Consider the following 17,157-nt stretch of genomic DNA (forward strand, 5'->3'; position numbering starts at 1 on the left):
CCCCCTCGTCTCGTCCGGCTCGTCTCGTCTCCCTCATTCGGCTCCAATTGGGCCACCCCCACATCGGCCTGCCCCGCTTTTCATTTCGTGCGAGCCCCTCTCCGGCGTCGGGACGTCGGGCCGCAAGGCCATTGTGCCACCACAGGCATGACAATAACGGCTGCTTTGTCTCTGCCATGATGGTCGTGAGGTTCGTCTTCGATACACGTTACAATACATACTGTACACAAGGGGGGGGAGACACCGCTAGTGCTCGGGGGATGGTCCCGCGTGCTGCTGGAGATGTGCCAAACCCGCCGTTGGCGTTGCAGCAGGGCCATCTTCTGCACCGCCCCGGGCGGCAACACAGAGCTGGCAGTACTGTTCACGGAGCATGCGGTGCAGCCCGTCGTAGTTGATCGTGCAGGCGCCGATCTTCTGGAGGAGTCGGCGGAGCGTGCCTACGTCGTTCTCGACAACAACCAGTTGCTCGGGGCCGCCGTCTGCAGGCCTCACGAGCTTCACGACCCCGGAACTTACGACCTGCCGGTAGAAGCCGTAAAACTTATTCACCACGCGGAGAAAGGTGACCTCGTAGTCAGTCAGGATGGAGCACTCCTTCATCATACGGGTGGCAAACTCCAGGAGCTGCTCGAACTTGATCTTCGCTGACACGTCGGCGTAGAACTTGTGGGTCGTCGGATACTTGTTCTCGTAGTCGCAAAGCGGACAGACGTACTTGCTGCTGTCGTCCTGGCCTCCGTTGCTGACATAGCCGATGCAGTTGAAGTGGAACCACTGCTTGCAGTTCTCGCATTCAACCATGTTGCCCTCATGCATCTGGCGGCACACGCAGTACCGGTCTTCGTTCGAGTTCAACAAGTCCATGTTGTACGACGCAAGGTAGTTGAGGCAGTCCGACTTGTTCATGTTGCTGAAGTTGAAGTCGTCCTTGCCGAAAAGCAAAAGACTCTGGAAGTTCTCGTTGATCTCTCGCGTAATCTCCTCTGGCCCTTCGATAATCTGCTGCTTCAAAAAGTTGCCGTCATCTTCGAGGTCTTCGTAATTTGTGAGCCCCCAAATACTGTTCTCGATATTTTCAACAGACATGCTCTTGTTGATTTGCTCGTGATATCTCAAGAAAACCTCAACTTTCTCAGGAAGTTCCTTCTCTGCTGCCAAAACATTATCCTTCTCCCGAAGCAACTTGATGAAAGGTGAGATATTGACGGTAATGAAATCATGTTCTTTGATCATTCTCCCGGTAAACTCTCTGATCTCGTGTAAAGGTGCGTCCTTACTTTCTTCGTGCAACTTCTTGAGCTCGTCAATGGAAATCTTCCGCTGGCTTTGCTTCAGTTCCTGGTATTTCTCATTGATTTCGTTAGCCTTCTTGTATTTATCTTCCAAATCTTGTAAAAGTTTGACATCGCCCTCATTGGAAGGTGAGAGTTTTTTCCCCTCCTCGATGACTCCTTTGAGACCTTCAAGATTGTTGATTTCCTTATTCTGAACACTATCGATCCAGCTATTCCTTTTGACAACTTTATCCAATACCTTGAATGACTCCAGCTCAACTCGAATCTCACTGCCAATTATGTGAAGCTTTTTCAACTCGTCCAAATCCAGCTGGTCCTTGCCTTTACTCAATGGCTCTGCAACCAGTCTCTCAAATTTTACAACTTCATTGGCAAGATTGATAACGTCCGTTGCCTCTTTGGTTGACAACGTCAAAAGGCTTGCATCTTCAGCCATTTTCTTGAAATCAGAGAATGGAAGTAATTCACCCACTCCTTGGTTCTTGAGACCTAAAAAGTAATTTACCTTTTTTCGCCACTCTTCCGTACGCTTAACTTCGCTTCTGAGATATACGAACTCCTCGTAGCTACGTCTCTCTGTCTCATCCAGTTGGCCGAACTTAAAATTTTTTTGATCAAAAATCGTTTCACCCTCTTCAAAAAGCGGTAAGATTTTCTCAAGCGGTGGAACTGAATACTCATCCAAAACCTTATGATATTTTTCCGACCACTCTTTCATTCCTTGTAGTTTACCCTTGAGTATATCAAGAGTTTCGTATAGGTATTCATCGTCAACTAATGATATCATTTCGTAAGCGTATTTCTTGCTATCGTCGCTTTTGATGCTTGTAAGGAACGCATCCAAGGACATAGTGAAGTTGCTTTGCTTATTAGCTATATTCTTGGCGCACACAAATGTAGGAAACATGTCAACTAAATCATAATCGGTGACCTTGTTCCAGTTTCCAAGCTTAAAGGCTAACTTGGTACCCACAGTTTCATCGTCATTCTCCGCCATATCTTGAGAAATGCCTGTATCGTTTTCTTGATCTTTTATTTCGTTAAGATGGTTTATGACATTGCAATCAGCACTAAACTTGATTTCTTTCAGAAACATTCGAATCTCGTTTCTTTTCCTGATCTCGTCATTGACTAAATGATCTAATACATCTTTCACGCCGCTCAAAAGCTTAATATCTTTCGATTCTCTAGAGGCGGTTAGAAGCATTGCAAAAGTGGAAAACCTTGGGGGAATTTGCTGCTTTTGCAGCCATTTCGATACATTGAGGGACTCTTTCAACCAATCGGTGTTCGCAATATTAACAGACTCTGTTACGCTAGTTCCCAGTGAGAAGTATGACGTGTAAGCTTTAGGGAACTTTATTATAATGTCCCCTACTTCTTGGTACGCATGGTAAACAGGTATTCCGTTCTCTTTTAGATATTCAGGCGAAAACATTATATCCCCATTGAATCTAGTAGGGGTAGAATTATTTTCTATCAGCGGTTCAAATCCTAAGTCATTTGGCCTAGATCTTGGCAAATTCATATCGTAACAAACCTGATTTTCTAAGCAGGCAGTGTATATATCGTAGTTCGCAATTTCCTTCTCAAACAATTTGTAGGTTTCAGCTGTTTTCTCACCTTCCTTGCTTCTTGCTTGAAGCTGGGATTTGATAAGGGATTCATATTGCTCTTGGTACTCCGGTGGTATAACGTACACAGATTTGGCATCACCTAAATAATGATAGTCAATGTTGTAAAACCAATGATCTTCCAAACACCATGATTGAGTACCATAGAACATTGAAAAATTGAGCGAAGAATGATAAATTGAATCTGAGTCGCAATTAACATATTGTAAAACGGATCCATCCGCAACTGTAGTATTGTTGAAATTCAATGAGCCTAAGATAGAATCAGATAAATCTCCATTTTTTTCGGATAAAAATCTATTTTCATAACTCGAATCGTGTATGTTGGTGCTTTGACCCATGGCAACTTCTGTTTCAAACATTACATCTGGGTTTTCTAGCAACTTCCAAAAAGTAGACTCCAAGTAGTCCAAATTCTCGAATTTATAGTGTTCAGACTCAAAAAATTTGTTTAGAACCTGACTTTTTAAAATTCTGCTCTTGTCATAAAATTGTTTTAATGTATACAGTGATGAAATTTTTAGCTCAGTAGGGTTTGTATCATCTACTGATAATGGATCACTCCAATGGTAGAAATCGAAATCAGGTAAAGTTTGCAAATCATTCAAAGTAACACCTTTTTTTTGTGTGGTAGCTTGGTCGTAATAAGTTGAAAATCCAGCGTTTATCAAGGTGTTTCTGTTTCTTAACATAGGTGCGGAGGAACCCAATATAACAGGAATATTTGGAGCAGAAATAGTCCCAGGTGCAAGAGGAAGACTATTCTTTTCATCATTTCTGGCTAAATTCAGAAAATCCTGATTTTTGTCTTTGTTGCTAATTTCCCATGGTGTTATGTATTTTTGATAAACTGACTTAATTGAAGAGGATAAAGAACTGCTAATTTTACCGTAGAATCCTAATTCACGGCCTATTTGTGCCCAGAGTTTATCATTGCAGCAATTCTCGAAACCACCACGCAATTTGACAACTCTATATAAACGATACAAATCAATTGCACGTTTGTCTATGCATGGTAATTTGTTGATGGATATTGATCCTGTTTCTTTCAAACAGTCTTTCAACTGTTTGTAGAACTCACACCTTGCATTAAGCTCCTCAGAAGGCGATCTCCACAGTTGCCTCTTAGATTTAATCCAGAAGGATTCAAGATTAATCGCAAATTTGGGAGAGAATTCCTTTGGGGGAACAATTTTAACAGCTCCGTATTTTTCACCTATCTCTTTAATTGAGGTTATATAGGAATAAATGTCTTCAAACTCTTCAATGGAGGGTTTCAATTCAGGAATCTTGTTTTCATACTTTGATACTGAGTCAATCACCTCATTGGCTAGAGCTTGCACAGTTTCAGTACTTGAAACATCTGGAACCTTTATAGGACCTGTTATTGGATCATCTTTCTTATTGCGAATAAAATCAGGGTGAGGATTCAATTTACTTCTATTCTGTGGATATCTATAAGGATTGTAATGGTGGATTGATGAAGGCTTTGATGTTTTCGAGCCATCTAAACTGTAAACTTTGAAAAACCTTGAATTTTTTGGAGGGCCTTTGGTTGGCTCTCGTTTGGACTTTTTCGAATTTGGATTTGTCAACAGTAAGTGTGGTTTTTTTATGTTTTCAGTCGTTCTGTTTGGGGTAAACTTTATTACTTTAGATTTGGCAAGATCACTCCCGTTTCTATGGAAACTCGATGGACTACCATTAGCAGTTTCCGTCATTACAGAATCGGAAGTCATTGAGTTTGGTGTGTCGACCGAGTCTAAACCTTCGAACTTGATACTAAAATTAGTAGAGTTGAGATCGTAACTGTTTTGATCGTGACTGACATCCTCTAAACCATCTTTAAGTTTTAATTCATTTGTATCAAAACTAATCGGAATATCGGTATCAACACTGACAACGCTATCAACTTGTTGTCTTTTAATGTGGTCAGCAGAATCTGAATCATTGAAAGCTCTCTTACTCGTATTTTTGTTCATGCTCAATAATTGATTCAGTTGATTCACATCATTAGTTGCTGTGAGCAAACAGTCATTGGAAGACTGTGAGGGCAGATCGTAGTTTTTCTCTGTGACTTCCATGGGAGAAGATGGGGAAGTAAATGAAGAAATTATCTTCGGCGGTAGAACAAAGCTCGAGTTGGCATTATGTATAGCGTCATTTGCCTTGATAGCCTGATCGTCGATGTCTCGGATTATTTGCTGCTCTTTAGAGCTAGAAAGCATTTGTGAGTTTGAAGAAAATGGTCCACCAATTTTCGAAAAGTCATCATCCACAGAAGATGAAAAATGAATATGATCCTCGGACATACTTGACACGGTGTAAAGCTAAAAGGTTCAGAATTTCTAATGCTGCAAATAAGATTATGTGACTGGATTGAAAACAAACTTCTAGCAATGTGGAGGATGTGTGGTGTCTTATTAACTGACTCAAATACACAGCATTCCTTCTTGCACAAAACAAATAGTAGAAAAGAAAGAACAAGCCGAATCCTGATCAACCAACAAACCTCAAAAGTCAACTGTCTCTGGCCTTCACACCACCAGTTCTGCTAAAATATCCGGTTTCTGTCTCACTCGTGCTGTGTTCTCATATAATACATTGGGGGAGTGAAAGATCTCGCGAATATATGGAAATTTTGATCTTATTAGGGGGGAACAGGACATATTTTCATGCTCCGTTGCTGCTCCAGATAGAAAGCTATTGCAGAAAGAAGAAGCGATCTTTCCTGTAAACCTTAGATGACAGTAAGAAAAACACAGGAATAGAGCCAATAGTGTCAATCAAGATCAACAACTTGAAAAAATTGAGGCTATTGTATCAAATAACTTGATTCAACTGAATCCAAGAAAAAAGAATTCCGATACCGGGAGTCGAACCCGGGTCTGCCCGGTGAAAGCGGACCGTGATAGCCGTTACACTATATCGGAGGTGGATAAGGGGGTTTGTGTCTAGTGCCCTCATATTCACAAAGAACAATACATAAATCTTTTGGGAGTTATACTTGATATTGGAGCGCTATAGGAAAGAATTGGGTAGTTTATGAAGAGCAGAAACTCAGATTTGAACTGTGTTCTATATTAAAGCTGAAATTATATTAATCTATATTACTAATTTAGAATCAAAATGTTACAAGTTGGGTTCCTTTCTATTTACAAAGGAATCTACCAATATATGGCGTTCATGGGGCTAGGTTCACAAAAGCGGTTGGAATTTCATGAATGTATTTCTTGGTTGAGAATCGGGTCTGATAGGCCGTGGAGGTGGTAAGTATCTTCCTATTAATGAATCACCTGTGCTGATACTATTTAAATGGTGTTCATGCTCGTGTTCTGCCGGAAGTTTACGGTCATCATCACCTCCTGCTGGATGTTCTCTTTCGTTTTTGTTTTTGGACTTTGTGGAAGAATCATAGTTCAAATTCAAATAGCCCTGTGTCACATTGGCAAAAACTAGTTCCAAACCGACCTCTCCATTCCCATCGGTGCTTAGCATGGCCGCCATTCGTAGTACACGCTCCAGCTCATGATCCGTCTTGATGATATCACCCGACCTCAGATTTCGAAGGTTAAGGACCCTGGTTGAAGTGACAACTCCAAAAGCTTGCTTGCAGTTGGTAATCAGCTCCAGTACTGTGGGTGGAGCATTACTATCCATACAATATCTGAATTTCAAATCCTTCTCTTTGAATTTTATGGTGACGTTTGTGTACTGTTTGGAGCGCAGCAGTGGCGGTGGTGCAATAGTTGATGATTTCATCTGGGAGTCCATCATTTGATGATCTTGCAGGTATGGGATGTTTGCAGGTGGAATAGGTATATGAGCCGTAGACAAGGGAAAGTCCGGCATCTCTGAGTGTGATAAAAAATTCATCTTGTGTTCTATCAACGCGCTATCACTGTCATGAGTTTTACTATTTGCACTGGAGTTGACTGGAGATGTTGTGAAAAGATCAACAGAATGTGCACTCGGTTGTGAGATAGTAGAATCGATAACTGAGAGGTTCTTGAAATAATTCGTCTTCGGTTCAGTTGTGTTGCTCTCCCGAAAATTAACTTCTTTGCTACTGTGAACATTTTTCGCGTAGTTCCTATTGACGTCAAGGTCTTGATTTTTTCTCAGTTGATCCTTTGCTATAATGGGGTAATCCTTTAATATTATGCTGTGAAAAATATCACATAGCGGGTTCAGGGTGGAATCAAAGCCGTAATCCTTCACACAGCCACCAATTAATTTTTTGAACAATTGGGATGCAACATAATTGCTTAATCTGTTTACTTCCACCGATTCAGTGTCCAGATTTTTGATGATTAAACCCAAAGTCAAATCGCTTTTCAGTCTAAGCTTTATGTAAGATGAAGAATCTGGTAGTAAATGGTCGAACCATTTTTCTAATGTGTAAAGAACAGCAGCATTGATACAACTTGAACCAAATTCTTCTAGTAGATCATAGTTCTGCGTCCTACTATAGTCGTTGCCTGAGTTTTTCGAGAATTCGAAACAGCTTTTCGAGTTTTTTATTTTATGCAAGATTTTTTGTGACTCGTTTGCAAATTCAGGGCTTTCATCCAACTTCTTAATCGAAGGCAACTTATCAGAGTCCTGTATTATTGGGGCTACCAGTGAATCTATGGCAACCCTAGAGTCAATGTTTTCCGTATCCTTGTGATCGCCACTCTTGTGATGATTGTGGTTGATCAGCGAGAAGTCCATGACAGAAGAGGTCTTTTTCGGATTGGTGACAATGCTGTTGGAGGTCGTGATCTCGCTATCGGTGTTGGGTATTCCGTCATTTTCGCCATTGTAATCGCTGCTATGACTATGCAGTCTATTATGGTTTTCCTCCTCGATCAATATTGTCGACAACAGGTTCAAGTTGTGGGCCCCATCATCGTTTTCATCGCTTCTTTCATCACTCCTACTACCAGCCCCGCTGCCATGTCTCTCCGCCTTCGGTCTTTTTATACTATGCGGGAACTGCTCGTCGTCGCTTGTGAATGTTTCAAGTTTGCTTGCCAACCTTTTCTCTGACCTCTTCTTATTTCGTCTCACACTTTGGATTGCCAATCTAACTAATTTGTCAAATTCTGGTAATGAGGACTCTGCAAAGTGAAACTCTGTCATTAGCGTGTTTGCACACACCTTTATTTCCTCATCCTGTTCGCTTGCCTTCTTAGAGCTTAACGATAGGGACTCCACTAACTGAAGTCTTCTAGAGGAGAACTGCTTCCAGAGAGCCTCATCCGTGAAGTTGAGTTTTTTTCTTATGATGCTGGTAGTCCCGTTACTCGAGGACGAGCTCCTAGAGCCGTGATTTTCACCGCCGTTGTTACTGTTGGTGGTACTTTTTTTCCTCGTGAGGGAATCATCCTGTGTTAGAGTGCTGCTGACCACCTCACTCGACATCTCTGGCCTCTCTTTATATGGAAAACCTATTCTCGTTTCTTATCTATCACGAAACACACTTTAGTTTCCTTCTAATGGCTAGATCTCTCTTACTCTGTTGCCCAGACACGTCCTCCAGTCACTCCCCCCCTCGTAACAACGGCAGAGTCATCGAAGTGGTGAATCATCCCTCCTCACCACCATAGAGACAGGGAAAATCTCGCCGCGGGGAACGGAAAAAGTCAAGAAGAAAAAGGCGTGAGAGACACGTGACAGCCTGGGTCTGTTGATAAAGGGGAACGACCCCTTGATAACCGAACATCGGACGTATTTTGGCTTCAGCACAGTGCCTTCAAATGGCTTTTCTGTAGATGAGTTGAAGCATTCAGTAGCAGTACCAAAATAAAATTAAGATTTACCGATGCTTTCTGTAGTCTTTTACTTAGTTGTCGTGTTGACATCGTTCTTGGCCACAGCTGTAGGGAAATCAGTTGCTTTCAACAGTGCCCAAAACAGTCTCAGGTTTTCACACATGGGACCAATCTGTGTATGAACAAAAACAAAGTTTCTTTCTCATGATAGAGAAAGAGTGGTAGTGTATTTGCAAGCAAATTTGAACTTAGACTAACAAAGAATTTTTTCTTATTTTGTTGGCTATTGCAGAGCACTCATGAATATATGGACTGCCACAGTACGGTAAAGCAGGACTATTTCGAGTTTTGTGGAACATCAAACACTTTTTGCCAGTGCTATTATCTTGATGTGTTGTTGTACCACTGCACAGGCTATTGTATACACGGAATCAATCTGGACACATGGAAGAGTATCGAGGACATTTGCGTGCAGAGCAATATCGTCTTCGATCAGCATTTCCAGCGCAGCCGAAAATCGTGGAAGCTATTCGACTATGGACTTGCCGAGCGAGACATTGAAGTAGAGGGCCAACTTAGCAACGCGGAGATGGGAGGAAAGTCGTTTACGATTACCAATCCAGTGAATGAGGCTACAATGTTTCTCAGACAGGGATTTTAGCAGATACAGAGGGAATAAGGAAAAGAGACTAGAAGATTAAGCATTAAGTATTAGATTAGACTATATATATAACCAAATTAGGTACTAAGGATGTGTATAAGATTAAATTAAAAGAATTATTAACGAGGGAATAAAGGTCCTGATGAGTAGAGAACTAAAGACTAATTTAACAATCAAAGATGACAACTAATAGGAAAGAGAGCAAAAAAATATAGCAATCAACGAGAGATGTTAAGATTAGGGAAGAAGAAAGTGAGTATTCTTTTTCTATCGGTGTTCTATGATGCTTCTTTTTTTTTCAAAAGTTTATGTTCTGGAGATAATTAAAATTCAGAGAATATTGTTTTTCTATTTTTTTTCTTCATTTTAAAATCGTATTGTAGATTAGGCGAAACAACACCTGGCGTGGAACTCTTTGAATGAAAGGAGTGAGGTAATCTAAATTCTACTTCCGTTTTCATATTATCAATTGTGCTCCGAGGCCCTTATTCCTGCTTACCGTCGGTTGAATTTTCATCTTCATCATCGTCATCGTCGTCAAATGCAGAATAGTTTTCACGACAAAACTTCTTTCTCAAACCTTTACCCCACTTGTAAAAGGCAAAAGGTAGCGCAATCATCGCAGTAGTGATGAAAGCCAAGAGCCAAGAAGCCCAGTGCAATCCTAATTTGTGATACATTTGCATGGTAAACAATGGGAAGGCAGCACCACCGGCAGATCTCAAGAAGACCTTGGTGGCCAATGCGGAAGCTGCATATTTGGCGTAGGTATCAATGATGTAGTTGTTCAAGGAATAGTAGATCAAGACCATACCGTAACCGAAAGCCAAACCGGAGGAGGCAGGACCGACCCAGAAAACGTGCTTCTCCGAGGTGGCACCTAGAATCCAAAGTGCAATGGCAGGGAATGGAGCGCCAATCATGGCACCAATGAGACGATCTTCAGGAGTTGCCTGGCGGCGTTGACATGTCTTCAGGTAGTAAGATTCAATGATAGGAGTGGTTAATAGAGCCAAACCTGCACCGATAATTATAGGGATCAAAACCATACCAACCAAGTCATCACCGAAATTGTATAATTCACCAAAGACAACAGGGTATGCAAAGAAGAATGCGTACAATAGGGAGTAAATCAAACAGACGTAGAAACACATCAAGTCTAGAACTAATTCAGTCATGGCAAATTTCAAAGGTCTGTAGAGACAAGTTTCAATCAATTCTTTCAAGGACAGACCTGCAGCTTCTTGTTCTGTCATAATCTTTGGGTTGCCCGTGTCTTTTCTCAACTTCTTGGCTCTCTTCTTCAAGATGACAGGAGCATAAGTTTCTGGAATAGCCGAACCGACTATCCACATCAGACCTGCAAACGCAAAGTTGACCCAGAAGACAAGTGAGATTCTACCATCGTATCTTGAAATGAAACCACCAACCAATGGGCCAATGACGGGTCCACCATAAGGAGCAGCGGCAAAGTAGGCAATTGCCTTTCCTCTGGTTTCGGTAGGGAACATATCGGAAATGGAACCACCAACGTTGGCCAACCCTGACGCGGCAAAGACACCACATAGGAAACGACAGACCAAGATGGTACCGATATTTGGTGCGACGGCACATGGAATGTTGAAGATAAAGTATAGACCGAAGGAGATGAAGTAGACGGGCCTTCTACCGATCTGTTCTGATAGAGGAGACCAAAGAAGGGGTCCGACGGAAAAGCCCAAAACCATCAAGGAACAGGAAAGAATCGAGACTTCCAAACTGACATGGTACTTTTCACTCATTAGGCCCAACGCACCGGTGACAATGGAGGAGCCAAAGGCGACACAGACCACCATCAGGGAAAGCACAATGGTATAGAACCATCTGGCCTTGGGGCTCCAGTTGTGAGGGTTTGCCGGGTCATTTATTGTGAAGGTGACGAATTGGATTTCCGGGTCGAAAGGTTTGTCGTACTTGGAGGTGGCCTCTAGCGATTCTTGATCTTGCTGAGCAGGCGTTTCCACGCCTTCTTGATTCGATGGCTTAGACGCTTCGGAACGACGGGTTGATTTTCTGGTGAGCATTCTGCTCGCCGCTCTGGATCTACCGATCTCATGCAAGGTTTCCACAGGGACCAAACCTGTTTCTGTTTCCATGGTATACTCTTCCGGGAAGATTGGGTTGTCGACGTTCGTTGGTCTGACTGGGTCTGCCAAGGTGACTGTTTTGTTCAGACCCTTGTCTTTCAAGGATCTTGCCGTTTCTGTTCTCACCATCTTCAAGGAGTCTGCTCTCGAGAGGGTGGAGCTCAAGTTACCGGAGAGCTGGGAGGTGGCCTCCTCGGGGTCGTACGCCTGAGGGGCCATTGCGCCCTCGTCGGCGACGGAGGACCTGGAGGAGCTTGCGGACGACGCGGACGACGAGCTTAGAGACTGGATATCGTTTGTGTTCTGGGTGCCGTTGGAGAGGACCTTGGTGGGGTCCGAGGGGCTGGCGGCGTTACCCTCGTTGTCGATGTTGTCGATGTTGTCGATGTTGTCGACGTTGTCGACGTTGTCGGTGACGTTGCTGCCGCCCGCGGTCTGGGCGGCTTCCTCTGCGGATTTCGGCTCACTCATGCTGGCTGTCTGGGTGGATAGTACCCACTGGAGGGAGTTCCGAGATGTTTAAAAGCCGAGTGCTGGACGGATCGGATGAGCGGTGGTGCGGTTGCAGGCAGACAAGCAATCTGGTCTGCGGCGATGCGGTGTTCTTGTAGGCGTGCAGGCGTGCGTGTCCCTGGAGAGCGGGGGGCGATGGATGCAAAGGTGTGCGGAAAGAGGGCACGAGCAGAACAGGAGCACAAGAAGAAGGAAGCGACAAGCAGACAACAAACAATACGGCGAAGCACCCAACACACACAACCTAAAGGGGAACACACATCCACTGCTGGCGCCCGGCCTCCAAACATGGGAACCAACACCCCAGTTATATACTTTGGCCACAATAGGAGAACATATGGAACAGTCAAAAGTCACTCTGCACAACACCGATACAGTGACGGGAACGGCCCGGCTTCGCACCCTGCAGCCGGCTCTGGCTGCTGCCTGCGGGCTGCCTGTCCGGGCCTCGCTCCTGCTCCACAGCCGGGCCATTGTCCGCGGCGGTGAAAGAGGGAAAACCCAAACAAGGCACACGGACAGCGGGAAAAAAAATTTTCTGCTGCGCGGGCCGCGCGCCCACGACACCGTCTGTGTCGCTCCCCCTTATTATGCCGCGCTGCCGGCTCTGCGCTGTCAAAAACTAGCTCGGTGGCCGCGCGTGCCGTCTTGGTGGCTTTCCGCCGTCCCGCCAAAACGCTGAGCGCGGCCCAAGCGGAGCAGGCAGACGAGAAAAGTGCTCAGCCGCGCCACATTCTGTTTTTGTTTTCCCGCAAGAGGCAAGGGCGGTGGCGGTGGCCGGGGGGTCTGCGGCGCAATAGCCCCGTAACGTGGGCGGGTGGAGGGCGTGTGGAGGGAGGCACGGACAGAGATGGAGAAAGGGCTGCAAACAGGAAGGCAGGAAGACAGGCAGGCAGGCAGGAGGCAGGCGGCGGCAGCGCCAGTTTCAGGTGACCGGGGCAGCACACTCATGGCTCCAGAGGGTTCTCTGCTGCACGGTAGAAGGAAAATCACTCTCGGGCTTTTTCCCCGCCATTGTTTTCCCCAGGCCCCGTCAGGTGTTATGATCACGCCGGCCCGCACTCTCCGGCCGGAGCACCCAGGCAGGGAGGCTCGGGCGGCTGCGCAATGTTAATAAAGTAGGGTGTTTCCGGGTCTACACAGGGGGCATACACAGATACGGTCTATCTTCTAAGCAAAAAGTGGGGCGCAGACGGGGGCGGTGGCCGCCGGGACTCAGGCAGCAGCGGGCGCCGGGTTGAAGCCCATGTTGTCCAGCTTCTTCTTCATGTGGCTCTTGAAAATCAACCCGTTGTGCTTGTCGAAGCGCACAATCAGCTTGCGGTTCTCGAAATCCCGGCCGTTGAACCGGCCAATCAGCTCGCGGCTGCTGGCCACGCCGTCGGTGATGCCCACCGCAAACCCGCGGCTCAGCCCGCTCGAGTCCGTCTTCAGCTGCAGCTCCTTGAGCAGCACCTGCTCGCCCCCGTGCGTGAGAAACAGCCAGAGCGAGTGGTACGACGAGTTGAACGGAATGTTCCCGATGAAGACGCGGTCCGGCGACACGTGTCTTGTCTCGTTGAACTCCTGCAACTCCTCCGTGCTCAGCTCGTTGTCGTCGATCTGGTCCTCCTCGTAGTAGCCCGGGCTCGTGCTCGTGCTGCTGGCCTGCTCGTCGAGGTCCGGGAACACAATCGAGTTGTAGTTGTTGCCCAACGGCTTGCTGCGCTGGCTGGAGCTGTACTTCCGGCCGAAGCCTGCGCCGGCGCCGGCGCCGGCGCCACCCACAGACCCGCCGTAAGTGCTGGCGCTGTTCACGCTGTTGTGCCTATACCCGTGTCTGTAGCCGCTGTTGCCGCCGCCGCCGCTGCTGTTGAAGCCGGCCCCGTACCTTGCATAGCCGGCCCCCATCTGCACCACAGGCGGCGCAGAGGACATGGAGTTGGGGGAATACCCGCTGTAAGGAACAGAAGGCACCATGGGCGAGCCCATCGGCGGCATCGACGCTTGGTGCTGGTGGTAGTTGACCTGGTACCCGGAAATCCTGGGAGCGGGGCTCGGGTACATGTATTGCGGAGAAGAATACGTGTACCTCTTGCTCCCATCGGCGTCGTCCGAACGCGGGGGTTGCACAAAACATTTCAATATCGAACCGTGGAATACGTGTCCATTGAGGTTGGTTATTAATAGATCTAGCTTGTCCTCATCGGTGAGTTGGAAGGAGCACCAGCACAACTCCTGGTCCGGATATTTGTAGATCTTGAAATTGTCAATTGGAAGAGCAAAAGCTTTCTCCTCTTCCTTCTTATCGTCTTCACCGTCACCGTCATTACTATTATTATCACTGTTTTTGTCGTTACTAGTCTCTCCCTTGAGAATTTGTCCAACAATTGCACTAATTGATTCAGGCGTGGTCTCACTTGCTGGGAGATTTAGCAAGTTCATTGTGACCGCACCACTAGCGCCCCCTTTAGTAGTTGCTACTGCGTTTACACTTTCCTCCTCTTCCTTCAGCTCTTCATCTTCTATTGCGCTCTCGTCGTAGTCGCCGCCGCGGAATTGATTGCCGTTGCTGCTATTGGACTGGTAGTACATCTGCATTGGGTGCATCACCCTATTCGAGCCGTATTGCTGACGCTGAAATCCCTGAGCCTGCGGAGAAACCGAAATCATTTGTGGTGAATGGGAAGCAGATGCAGGGTAAGGTGGCTGGTACATTGGAACATAAGGAGTATACATGTAGTATGGAGGTGGTGAGTAACGTGTCGCATCCTGGTTGTAGCTGTAGTTGATGTTGTAGTTCGCATAGGACTCCAGCTGGGCCTGACTCTGCCTTCTGCTCACACTCGGGGTGATAGCCGGTGGGGAGGAGCCAGAGGAGGACGTGTAGGACCCAGCGTATGTGGCGGAGGCTGGGTATTGAGGAATCATTCCACCATTCACCGGGTATTGATTTATGGGGATCATGCGAGGATATTGAGGGATGTAAGAAGGCTGAAACGTCTGGTATGAGTTGCTAGAATAGGACCTGTTGTGGTATGGGTTTTTCTGATATCTGGTGTTATTTCCGTTTCTATTGTTTCTATTGCCCCTGTTGTTGTTATTAAAATTATTATTACCGCAGCTTCCCTGGTCGGCATTCGGAGGAGCAGCAAGAAGCTTCTGGTCCTGCCTGCTGCTAGGTTTGCTATTCTCGCCTACCGGAGCAGTGCCATTGTTCTCTTTACCGGATTCGCTGTCGTCACCACCGTTTGAATCACGCTCGTTTTCATCAGTGCCAATGCTTTGCTCGGTTTTTGGATCTCTCGTGTCTCCAGTCATGCAGGTGCCTTCGGCATCCTTCTCGATGTGTGGCCCGATGCTGATGGTGGACACGTCAGGCAGGGTGGTTGCGTTGTCGAGTTCTGCGGGGTCCAACCGGTCCAATGGGTGCAATTGATGAGAATGGTTTTTCTGAGGAATTGCATAAGACATCGCCGCAAAGGGGGGGTTCCGCAGGCGGGCGGTTTGGGTTATAGAAAAGCTTTATGCGCCGACAGGCAAGTGGGGATCTGGGCGGGACACACCAGGAAGGGAGAAGTTGTCAATGAGAGTGTAATGCGAAGCTGCAGTTGTTGTGTAGGTGAAAGAAAGCTGGAAAAGAAAGTGTGGCTTATCTATCAGAGCGATGATCCTGGCGATCAGCTTATAGCCACGCTTGTTCGGAGAGGAAAACGGGCGGTTTGGGCGTATCCTGCTTTTGGCTGGCACTGCAGAAAAGATGATGTAGAGAACACACCAATGCGGGAGTACAATCGCCCAGGGCAGAGCAGAGAAGCAATCCTGCAGACAAGCACTCCAGTGTTTGGTGTGAATATAACAGCGGTGTGATGATAAAGGCTGGAGGAGCACGAACCCAGCTTTGCTAATTGTTGCGGGAGCCGGCAGATGCACGCAGATAAGAGAAAACGCAGCCGCGAGCCCGGTGCTGCGCTGGAGGAGCATGGTCCAGCTATTGCTACGTGCCTGGGTCGAGAGCTTATAGGTTGGTGTACATAGGTCGATGGGTAGATGAGTAAATACATTGGCTAGGCTGGGGCTGCTTTTGTGTCCGAGGTGACTCCCGGAAAGGTCCTGGAGGGCGGGCAAGCGGTGTTCAGGTCTCGGCGGCTGGCCGGACTTAGTACCGGGTCTTGTAGATCCGGCCGTTGTGGGTGTGTCTGCTGCCGTTGCTGCTGCTGCCGTAGCCGCCTCTTCTAGGACCGGCTGGGTAAAACCTGTCCGCCTCTCTCTCCCTGCGTGGTGCGCCCTGCCCGGGCGTGTTGTGGCGTGGCACGGGCTTCTTGTTTGGCTTCGGCTTCTTGTGGGCGCCGGGGCCGGCCGGCGCAGCCCGCTTCTGCGGTGCAGGGGCCAGGCCGAGCTCTCTGGCAATGGCGGAGTCGAGAGCAAGACCGAACTTCTCGATTCTCGCCAAGTCGGCCTGCAACGTGGTCGCCTGCTGATCCTCGCCGAACTTCTGCGCACGGGCGATCTTCTTCGTGAGGTGCTCCACGGCGGCGGCCTTGAGCGTCTCCGGGGTTACCTCCGGCTTCTTCTCCTCCTCCTTCTCTTCCGGCTTCTTCTCTTCCTGGACGGCCTCGCCGGCCGCAGCTGGCGTTTCCGCTGCCTCTACAGGCGCAGCGTCCTCTGCTTTCTTCTCCTCCGCTGCCGGCTCCGCCACCACTTCCGCAGAAGCAGCCGCAGTAGGGCCTGCACCAGCTGCGGACGTGTCCTCGCCGTCGTCGTCGTCCTGGTCGAGCTCCGCCGCAATCTTGTCAGACTCCTCCAACCGCTCAATGAGCACCTCCTTCGTGCCGTCCACGGGGAGCCCTCTTGCAGTGAGAAGCTCCTGCAACTTTGCTTTCAAGAGACCGCTGTATTTTGTCATGCTGTTGCTGGGTCCGTGTCTTTCTTGGCCCGCCACTGGCCAGCAACCCCTCTGCTCCTGCCCTGTTCTCTTCTCCAACGTCTTCTTTTCTTCGTCTCCCGCCTCCTCGAAACATGCACACGTGTTTTCAGCAGTTTTGGGCCGATCGTCCCCGCAGCCCTTTTTCCCGATCGAGACAGATTGGAAAAGCCGACGGGCTTTTTCGTGAAGCTTTTCCACCCCCAGAAGACCGATGAGCAGGAAGCAGAGAGAGCTGGGTAGGGCTGACAGAATAGCAGAAG

At 47.2% G+C, this 17,157-nt stretch overlaps 6 protein-coding genes and 1 non-coding gene across 7 annotated transcripts; all 7 read right to left on the reverse strand.

Annotated features, from left to right (window-relative positions):
* Positions 1 to 63: 63 nt before the first annotated feature.
* On the reverse strand, positions 64 to 5,535 carry PICMEDRAFT_116427 (hypothetical protein). The gene has a single exon (XM_019159819.1). It carries the CDS (start codon positions 5,242 to 5,244, stop codon positions 247 to 249), a length of 4,998 nt encoding a protein of 1,665 aa, XP_019018721.1. The 5' UTR covers positions 5,245 to 5,535; the 3' UTR covers positions 64 to 246.
* Positions 5,536 to 5,793: 258 nt separating this feature from the next.
* Positions 5,794 to 5,865, reverse strand: PICMEDRAFT_t71. The gene has a single exon. It is a non-coding gene; the product is annotated as a tRNA-Glu (tRNA).
* A 98-nt stretch (positions 5,866 to 5,963) lies between these two features.
* On the reverse strand, positions 5,964 to 8,584 carry PICMEDRAFT_15543 (hypothetical protein). Its single transcript, XM_019160868.1, has one exon. It carries the CDS (start codon positions 8,339 to 8,341, stop codon positions 6,131 to 6,133), a length of 2,211 nt encoding a protein of 736 aa, XP_019018722.1. The 5' UTR covers positions 8,342 to 8,584; the 3' UTR covers positions 5,964 to 6,130.
* A 1,253-nt stretch (positions 8,585 to 9,837) lies between these two features.
* Positions 9,838 to 11,697, reverse strand: PICMEDRAFT_31287 (hypothetical protein; the record flags this gene model as incomplete). Its single annotated transcript, XM_019162689.1, has 2 exons — positions 9,838 to 11,304; positions 11,356 to 11,697. 2 exons carry the CDS (start codon positions 11,695 to 11,697, stop codon positions 9,838 to 9,840), a joined length of 1,809 nt encoding a protein of 602 aa, XP_019018723.1.
* A 747-nt stretch (positions 11,698 to 12,444) lies between these two features.
* Positions 12,445 to 13,074, reverse strand: PICMEDRAFT_116594 (hypothetical protein). Its single transcript, XM_019159820.1, has one exon. It carries the CDS (start codon positions 12,940 to 12,942, stop codon positions 12,607 to 12,609), a length of 336 nt encoding a protein of 111 aa, XP_019018724.1. The 5' UTR covers positions 12,943 to 13,074; the 3' UTR covers positions 12,445 to 12,606.
* A 132-nt stretch (positions 13,075 to 13,206) lies between these two features.
* Positions 13,207 to 15,444, reverse strand: PICMEDRAFT_10588 (hypothetical protein; the record flags this gene model as incomplete). Its single annotated transcript, XM_019159695.1, has 1 exon — positions 13,207 to 15,444. One exon carries the CDS (start codon positions 15,442 to 15,444, stop codon positions 13,207 to 13,209), a length of 2,238 nt encoding a protein of 745 aa, XP_019018725.1.
* Positions 15,445 to 16,360: 916 nt separating this feature from the next.
* Positions 16,361 to 16,876, reverse strand: PICMEDRAFT_23573 (hypothetical protein; the record flags this gene model as incomplete). The annotated part of the gene is made up of 2 exons (XM_019162314.1): positions 16,361 to 16,564; positions 16,622 to 16,876. Coding segments are annotated over 2 exons (459 nt in total), but the record flags the coding sequence as incomplete, so codon positions are not given.
* Between the last annotated feature and the right edge of the window lie 281 nt (positions 16,877 to 17,157).

Source organism: Pichia membranifaciens (assembly GCF_001661235.1).
Source record: "Pichia membranifaciens NRRL Y-2026 unplaced genomic scaffold PICMEscaffold_2, whole genome shotgun sequence".
In the NCBI taxonomy this organism is placed as follows: Eukaryota; Fungi; Ascomycota; class Pichiomycetes; order Pichiales; family Pichiaceae; genus Pichia; species Pichia membranifaciens.